Source organism: Cibotium barometz, chromosome 62, assembly GCF_041138505.1.
Source record: "Cibotium barometz isolate CiBa-2024 chromosome 62, ASM4113850v1, whole genome shotgun sequence".
Taxonomy (NCBI): domain Eukaryota; kingdom Viridiplantae; phylum Streptophyta; class Polypodiopsida; order Cyatheales; family Cibotiaceae; genus Cibotium; species Cibotium barometz.
This window is the reverse complement of record NC_141107.1, coordinates 4,051,905-4,061,545: the sequence shown is the minus strand read 5'-3', so window position 1 is coordinate 4,061,545 and position 9,641 is coordinate 4,051,905. Positions and strand designations below refer to the sequence as shown.

At 44.6% G+C, this 9,641-nt stretch overlaps 1 protein-coding gene across 1 annotated transcript; it reads left to right on the top strand.

Annotated features, from left to right (window-relative positions):
* The first annotated feature begins 1,079 nt into the window (after positions 1–1,079).
* Positions 1,080–3,353, top strand: LOC147604038 (trans-cinnamate 4-monooxygenase-like). Its single transcript, XM_086795144.1, has 3 exons — positions 1,080–2,138; positions 2,268–2,410; positions 2,751–3,353. The coding sequence occupies exons 1-3, from the start codon at positions 1,300–1,302 to the stop codon at positions 3,341–3,343; spliced, it is 1,575 nt and encodes a 524-aa protein (XP_086651270.1). The 5' UTR covers positions 1,080–1,299; the 3' UTR covers positions 3,344–3,353.
* The last annotated feature ends 6,288 nt before the right edge of the window (positions 3,354–9,641 follow it).

Genomic DNA, 9,641 nt, shown 5'->3' with positions numbered 1-9,641 from the left:
AACCGGCTCTCTTCTTCAATGGAGGTGTTTGTTCAACGGACCTTATTCTTCACTAGAGGGAGAAGAACCATAATAGGACCGGAAAGGGTAATCATCCGCCGCTGGACTCCCCTCGCGCAGCTTAGGTTTTTTCCTACGTATCGGCTCCCTGCACACGAGGGGAAGACCCTCTAGAGATAATACCTTTCGGGAGGAGGTGGAACACTCTGTAGTACGAGCAGGTAAAAGGCAATAAATACCTGGACGAAGAGGCCTTGGCATGAATTCACTTAAAATCCATGCCTATAGACTGTAGTCAATATCTTCTTTGCTTCATCTTGTGTCTTAGGCAAGGCATTGCCTTTGGGCAATAAAGCATATAGTAATCAATCAAAAACCTTGGAGAAAAATTTGTTGATTTCAAAAACCCTAGAGAAAAATTTATTGATTTCGCATTTGTGTAACATGGAAAGAAAACAGATACAATTGTTGTACTTGAAAAGTGCAGAGGCTACAAAAATTGGGAATTGAGAGGCAAGCTCTTAATTTTCTTGTTTATACAACGGGATGATCTTATCCTTGCCTCCGGCTCCAATGAGGTATTTAGACAATATCTTGGATTTTGAGGACCAATTCATGATGGGCGTTGACATCCTCCTTTTTTTTGTTGGTGTGCTTCATGTAGGGCCTATTGCTTCCATGGTCCCATTGTGTAATGGAGGACTATGTAACGAATGAGGTATGAGCCGGAAGAAGGTTCATTCATATGCATAGCTACGCCACGCTGAGGTATGTGTGCTTGCATATGCACAAGTACGTCATGCTAAGGCTCACTGCTCGCTCGTTGGTCTGAAATGCGGTATTTTCAAGGCAGAATCGTATTCTATTTTCGTTTTATCAATGTGAGCCTCACGAAAAGAACTTTACAAAATAAATTCAAACGAAACATTGCGGAGGTTAGTCATAAGAGTGCGACTGCGCAGAAGGCCCACGACAGCCAAACACTAAGGAGGCAAAGAAGGCCAGTCATAATATTGCGAAGCAAAGAACGCCCTTCTTGACTCCGTCACAATACAGAGAGAGAGAGAGAGAGAGAGAGAGAGAGAGACTTGGTGCAAGCCACTATAAAAATCTGTGTAGCATCCTCAATCCCTGTGTGCGCCGAGCCCAGCTAGTCGAAGCTGGAGAGTAGTGCACTTATAATCACCTCCTGCTCTCCCAGCCCAGCCACACGTACTCTCTTTTCTCGATTTGCATCACAGTACTTCGGGTGTTTAATTACTGTAAACCTTTGCTGGACTAGCTCTTGCCCGACTAGCTATGTTGGCCATGGCCCTCTCTGATGTCTCTTCGACTCTCCTCCCCAGCTCGACCTCTTCTCCTGCGCCATCCATGCTACTTATAACCCTTTTGGGAATGGTTTTGGTCTCCCTTGCCATCCTTCACCTCGCCCGCCCCAAGCTCAAACTCCCTCCTGGCCCCCTTGCACTCCCCATATTTGGCAACTGGTTCCAAGTGGGGAATGATCTCAACCATAGAAACCTCTCTGACCTCGCCAAGAAGTTTGGGCACATTTTCCTTCTGAGGATGGGCCAAAGGAACCTTGTGGTGGTGTCGTCTCCTGAGCTTGCCAAGGAGGTTCTCCACACACAAGGGGTAGAGTTTGGCTCCCACTCTCGCAATGTCGTCTTGGACGTTTTCACGGGGAAAGGCCAGGACATGGCGTTCACTGAATATGGCGACCACTGGAGAAAGATGAGGAGGATCATGACTGTCCCCTTCTTCACTAACAAAGTTGTGCAGCAATCCAGAGCCTGCTGGGAAGACGAAATCGATCACGCCATTGCCGACCTCAAAGCCCGCCCTGAGGCCTCCACCACCGGTGTTGTCATCAGACGAAGACTGCAATTGCTCATGTACAACAACATGTACCGCCTCATGTTCAACAAGAGGTTTGAGACAGAGGACGATCCCATCTTCAAGCAGCTCAAGAAGCTGAATGGGGAGAGGAGTAGGCTTTCACAGAGCTTTGACTTCAATTATGGTGATTTCATCCCGATTCTGAGGCCTTTCCTGAGGGGTTATCTTGCATTGTGCAAGAAGGTGAAGGAAGAGCGTCTCCAGCTCTTCAAAGAGTGCTTCATAGACGAGCGTCGAAGGTATTTTAAAGCAGTATACTATTGTAGAATATGTTAAAATATGAGGTGAATGATGATTAGGGGTTCTAATCAGCTAATCACGAAAAGCTACTGGGCCCGGATTCTTATTGTATTGTGATCTTGGTTCAGGAAATTGAGGAGCTCCAAGGCCATGAATATTGATCTGAAGTCTGAGGAGAAGTGTGGCATCGATCACATTTTGGATGCGCAGAAGAATGGGGAAATCAATGAGGACAATGTGTTGTACATTGTGGAGAACATTAACGTGGCAGGTATAAAAACTGAATTCAGTGGCATTATATGTTGTGTACTAATTATTATTACGCAGGTGATGATCAGGTGAGGTCGCGAGCCTCGGATCATGCAGAGAGAGTTGGTAATTAGTTGGTCATGACGCACTAGAAATTGATAGCGTCTAATTTGTATGTGCTAGTAATTATAATTCACGACTCGTTGCGCCTTGCTGCATGATTGCGGAGTATAAGATCATGAGAGCTGATTAAGATCATACGACGTCCACCTTAAATATAGCTGCATGATACTGGGTTGACAATATATATATATATATATATATATCTTGTATATTAATTCTGCATGTATGTACTGCTGCAGCTATTGAGACGACTCTATGGTCCGTTGAATGGGGCATAGCGGAGCTGGTGAACCACCAAGACATACAGCAGAAGGTGCGGGAAGAGATGGAGAGGGTGCTAGGCAAGGGCGTCGCATTGACAGAACCAGACATCCCCAAGCTGCCCTACCTGCATGCGGTGGTGAAGGAGACGATGAGGCTTCGCATGGCGATACCGCTGATGGTGCCGCACATGAACCTCAAGCCGGCCAAGCTTGGTGGCTACGACATACCGGCCGAGAGCAGAATCGTCGTGAACTCTTGGTACTTGGCCAACAACCCCGCCATGTGGGACAAGCCGGAGGCGTTCGACCCGCGGAGGTTCTTGGGCCCTGACATCAAAATCGATGCCACCGGTAACGATTTCCGATTCCTGCCCTTCGGTGTCGGCCGTAGGAGCTGCCCGGGCATCGTCCTCGCCATGCCCATCCTCGCCCTCGTCCTCGGCCGCCTCATCCAATCGTTCCACCTCCTCCCACCGCCTGGCCAATCCAAAGTCGACACCTCCGAGGAGGGCGGCCAGTTCAGCCTCCACATCGCCAACCACTCCGTCGTCGTCTGCAAACCCCTCTAAGGGCCGCGCGGCGCCGGAATATACCCAAGAGATCTCTACAGAATATTTTTTTTTCTTAAAAACACCGTGAACCCATATAGAGGTTGAGAATAAGTGAAATGTATAAAAGTTAATAGATACTACGCAAAGATATAAAAGTGAAATGTATAAAAGTTAATAGATACTACGCACGTATATATCGAGGGGCCGATTCAATTATTTTTATTTTTATTTTATGCGTAAATCTATTCTATGCAAAACAAAATTTTAAAACTTTATTGTCATACATTAAATGTTCGATACATTTCGTATAAATATGTTTATGTAATGTTCTGTATTTGCATGTCCTCTGACATGATTTGTTTTTCTTGGTTTTTTACATCAAAAAAAAAAATATTTGCAGAGGGCCATTTTCAATTTTATCTGTCTCTTTTCTATTGTTTTTATGAAATAATATCCTCATGTTAGATATACATTTCGTTTCTCTTTGGCTTTGGGAAAAAAATTACTTTTGCATGAATTCTTTCCTTATTTGGTAGATATGTGCAAAATAGATGAAATCACTATTTTATGGGAATTTTTTATTAATATTTTTTTAATGTATTCATGCTATTGTTAACCCGTATTTCGCTTGCATATTTTAGTAGCTTTCCAATTAAATTTGCTAATATCGGAGCACTCCAAGAATACGGATCTACATTTGAAGAAAAAAGCTTTATTAGTTTAATTTTTTTGTATATTTTAAAATTAAAATGTTTACCCTCTATTGAGCAACTTGAGTTTGTTGTGATGTTGTTTTCCCATAATTTGCAATCTGAAATGTAAAAGCAAGGTTAATATGAGGTATTCCCAAGAAGTCATCATCCAGATTCTCCTCTTAATTCTCTTTATCTATCCTTGGTGTTCTTGGCCAGAAATCTACATACGAACCAACTTGTTCTACATTAGGCTTCTGAAGCTCTTGCATCATGGTTTTCCAATAGTCAATCAAAGGTTTGATGTACAACATGAAAGCCGATTTTGGTCCTTGGTCATTTGACCATATTCTACAGAATAATTTTTTTTCTTAAAAACACCGTGAACCCCTATAGAGGTTGAGAATAAGTGAAATGTTTGAAGTTAATAGATACTACACAAATATATATCGAGCGGCCTACGGCGGCGGATTCAATTATTTTTATTTTTATTTTTATTTTATGCTTAAATTTATTCTATGCAAAACAAATTTTTAAAATTTATTGTCATACATTAAATGTATGATACATTTCGTATAAATATGTTTATGTAATGTTCTGCATTTGCATGTACTGCGACATGATTTATTTTTCTTGGTTTTTTACATCCCCAAAAAAAGAATTTTATTTGTAGAGGGCCATTTTCAATTTTATTTGTCTCTTTGCTATTGTTTTTATGAAATAATATCCGCATGTTAGATATACATTTCGTTTCTCTTTGGCTTTGGAAAAAAAAGTACTTTTGCACAAATTCTTTCCTTATTTGGTAGATATGTCCAAAATAGATGAAATAATTATTTAATGGGAATTTTTGATTAATAGTTTTTTAATGTATTCATGCTATTTTTAACCCGTATTTCGCTTGCATATTTTAGTAGCTTTCCAATTAAATTTGCTGATATCGGAGCGCTCCAAGAATACAGATCTACATTTGAAGAAAAAAGCTTTATTAGTTTAATTTTTTGTATATTTTAAAATTAAAATGTTTACCCTTTATTGAGCAACTTGAGTTTTGTTCTAATGGAGAATTGTTTTCCCATAATTTGCAATCTGAAATGTAAAAGCAAGGTTAATATAAGATGTAACAAATAACAAATAATTTATTGTTTATATGCTTTATTTTTACACCTATTGCACATTAACCTCCTCTTCTGTTGCCTCTAGCCTAGCTGTTGCCTGCCCCTTGTTGTCTTCCAACTATCCATTTACACACCCTACATCGGACCCTTTAGCTCGCGTGTCAGGCTTAGTTTGCTTCCCCGACCTTAGGAAGGAATACCTCCCTGTTCTCATGATGATTATTGGTGCCATCGGGGGAGTGATGGAATCCCCCCCACTGCTACCTCGACACTCGATCAAGGAGCCAAGATTCCATTCCTTTGCATCTGTGTTGTCTCACCGGATTCAGTACCTCATGTTATATCCGTTCCATGCCTTCGGGGGGTAATCTCGTCATTCGCGAGTGGAGTATTCAGGCCTTCTAGGCTAACGTTTCATTTGTAGGCAGATGGGACACCTAGCCAGAGCTTTCCCTTGGCACCAGTCTAGGAGACCACCTCCTATGGTTCCCCCCCCCTTTCCCATCCACAACCTCACTAGGGGGTAGAGCGAGAGCCATGTTCTCAGGTAGCGCAACACTAGGTTTTGATCGAGGACGACCCAGCTACCGAAGAGTGGCAGCCGCACCCGAGCAGTCAACTGGAGCCGAGCGTTGCCGTCACATGCGCCAGGCTGGTAGAGTACAGGAGGATTCAATTAAGTTAGACAACCGGTTTGAGAATTTATCACAGCACCTCTAGTTGGCGACGGACAGCCCCCCTCTAGCCACGGAATGGGTCCCTTCGATCTCTTCAATTTGGTGGCCGATTCCCCGTCGTGATTCCTCCCCCAAAGCTCTAAGTGTTTAGTGAGGCTGATAGATCCCATTGAGCCCCTGACAAGCCTCTCCCAGCAGCATACCTCTACAATGGATCACTCCTAGTCGAGGCCCTCTCCTTCCTCTTCGTAACCTGCCCCCTTGCCTTCTCCCCTCACCTTCTTCCTCTCCTCCTCTATCCTTAGCACCGTCTCTTTCTATAGCAGTTCCTTCTGTTTTGTCCTCCTCATCAAAGGCCACCCTCCCCCCTCCCTTCGCCTCTCTAGAGCACTCCAGTCAACCTCTAGTAACCCTCGACCCGGAGCAGAGATAGCCGGTGAGTTCTGTTTGTCGCTTGATGTCTTCCACAACAGAAGGGACATATATGTTTGAGGAGACAGTAGATATATGTGGTTTTCACACCATTCCAGACCCTCTATGCCAGAGAATGGCATAATGATCTTCTCTTTCCCTTTTAGTGTAATCCTAGGGATGGAGTGGGCCTCGAAGTCAGTTGGCTACCGCCATCCAACCATCTTCACAACCTTTGTATCACCGATGTAATCACCCATCTATCGCCATTCGCTAGGATGGAGCTTGGAGGCTTAGGCCATAGAGACTAGGTCGGGGAGATCGTGGCCTCTCTAGTGTGGAGGTGTTGCTTTTTGTGTTCATGCATATTCTAGTTAGGTACCTCCATTATGATCGATGGAGTTTAAAGTATGCATACTCTCATGCTCAGATAGAGTGGTGTCGCATGGAGGATAGGATTCACGCCCACTTGGTGCGCCTTCGTTCCAGGACAGATTGGGATTATTCCTTGTATAAACTCTTGCCCAAGACTCTTCGAGTGGAGGATAGTTCCGATAGTTCTTCCTCCCACATAGATTGATATGCGGATAGTCTCATGGAACATTCATGGTTTAGGGGGGCCTTAGTGCTTTCAGAGGAGGCACCCCCTTAGAGGAGAGCTTTAGAGAGCTAGAGTTGGGGGACTTATAGACATTCTTCTCCTCTGGGGGCACACCTTTCCAAGGGGCGCACACTGATGCAGGAAGATTTTACCAAGAAGGAGTCACACTTTTTGGTCTCCATCCTTTGGCCCCTCGGGGACACATGGAGGAGTCTGTATCTCTATCAATGTGAGCAACTTTTGCTAGAGTGAGACAAGATTATGAGTCATAGTTCTAGGGCAAGCACAATGGGTTACCAATTTGGTTGCAGAGGATTGCGTTGGCTTCCTCAATGTTTACCTCTCGAACGCTACTGCAAGTAGAACCCTCTTTTGGAGCACATTCATAGTTCCAGGGCAAGCACAATGGGTTACCAATTTGGTTGGAGAGGAACAAAGAGAGGGGGGAATCTCTAGAGGTTCGCTGAGGCGATCGAGATTTTTTGTTATGCAAATAAACTGACACAAGTCAAGTGGCTTTTGGGTAGGCTCTGCACCTGCCCCAACTTGGCGTCCAGTAGAGGGGCACTCCCATTTGCTATCTTGAATGTCATGTGGGCATTGATATCTCTCTAGAGCAGCAGATCCCTCTCCTTCTTCGAGCATTCGGAAGAAGCTTTTGTATTGGAGTTCCACGGGACTCTCCCTAACTGGTTGAGTGGTGGTAGTAAACCAGGTCCTCCTGCCACCATGTGGTACATTACTTCTTGTTGGGCCTTCTCTTGAGCATGTATTGGTCAGATACAATGGTTGATCCGGAATTCCTTATGGGCTGGCATCAGTGATGGGAGGCCTGCTAGTGCCAAGGTGGCATGGAGAGTGATTATTTAGCCACGACGTACAGGAGTCCTGGGCATCATTGACCCCGCTATTCAAAGCCTTGACTTGCTGGGCAAACTGATTTAGCCTTGACTTGCTGGGAAAACTGATTAGAGGACTCCTTCTCGGTGGTGAGCATTGGAAGGAATTCCTCTTGGGACAAGCCTATACCTCGAGTCTAGGGGGCCCTTGGCTGCAGAGCACGAGATGGATCTTCACAAAGATGCATGCCCGCAGTTTCAGTGTAGCTTTTTAAGGACATATTACAGCTAGTTTACTGCGAGCTTGGCATCACCTCAGGCCATCCCTTAGGTAGATAGCTTAGATAGCCTTAGAGAAGCGGCTTTGGCACCAGCCATTGGTCTGGAACCCCCTGAACCAGTGGCCACATGCTAGAGGATCGACCTCATGTTTCATGGGGCGCGTTGAGCATAGGATATGCCAGGTCCCTTGGAGATTTTATCACACATAGGAAGTTTCCCCCGGAGTTGCACAGGAGAGAGGCCTAATAGGGATCCAGGGTAGAGACAAGCTCAACATCGATATCGACTCACCTATTCCTCAGGAGTGGGTGACTCCTATCCCAAATCCGACTCCCCCCCAGTGTGGCTTGGCTAGTTTACCAAGCATGATATTCTTGTGGCAGTCCACGGAGCAAATGAGGGCAGTGGTCTGCCCACTTTTTCTATTGGATCACATGGTCGATTCATTGGGAACTCAATGGAGTCTTTTTGGGCCCTTTAATTTGCCATGAGATTATGGAAACGTTTAACTTTTTGACAAATAGGAGCCCGCCATGTAAGCAAAAACCATTGGTGATTAAGAGAGATGTAAGAGTGGTCAAAGGGTGCACTTTTTTCCCCAAAAAGGGGGGGCAATTTTACAATTTTCGGACCTCCATAACTTCTACATACAAGCTCCGATTTGAACGGAGATTACAGATCCGTGATCTACGCATCAAGAGCTTTCCATGGATATGTTACATGATATGATTTTATCCGCTAGATTTTAAATTCCATTTTCCCCCCAAAATTCAAATTCGAAGAAAGTAGCCGTTTTGAAGCTTCAAATTAGAAAATGTTTCTTCTTAAGAGAAAAGGTTTGACTCCCTTAAACTGCCAAATAAAAGGGCCCAAGAAGACTCCATTGAGGTCCTAATGAGAGAGATCCGAGCTTCCCTTAGAGGATTTTAGTGGCTACACCTTACAGAGGATGAGGATGATTGGACTTTAGGCAGCATTAGAGTGGCACATAGACCCACCACCGGCCAAGGTGGTCTGGGAGAGATTCTAGTAGCTTTGGATATGGGCGTGCCGATCTCTCACACGCCTCTAGTGGGACCCAAGAAAGTGGACTTGGCGAGACCCCACTGATTGAGAGGAGAATCTAGATGTCCGCTTCTTTGCATACACAGCGTGGGTAGGCCACATGATCCAGTTGCTAGAGATTGATGGCACCCTGGTAGTAGCAGCACATTGGCAATCATTGGACCACCACTCACAATGTTTCCTCTCAGATTTTTGGAATAGGCTTTGGGATAGTTTTTGGCTTAGAAAGATCACCCTCTTTCTTTGGCTGATGGTGGAAGATAGGAGCTTGGCTGGCCTAGTAGTTTTTCAGAGGTGTAGCCACCCACAACAAGAGTCTCAAAACAACGACATTGTCTTTAGGATTTCCTAGAGGCTCAACAGGTTTGGTGGCAGATTCTCCACATCTACACTATGGACAGGGCTTCGACCCGGATCATTACATGGAGCATAATTTCTTGGATACAGAAGTTGAGGAGGTCTGGACTTACGAGGAGGATGGTGGAGGGCTAGCCCTATAGGTCTCTCACCACCCACTGCATTTCGGTAGTACCAGTATTGTAACCTCATCTACAGAGACCATTGGTGCCTAGGCTTATTGGCAGAGATGGGAGATTTGTAGCAATATTGTAGCTTGACACATTTGGTGAGC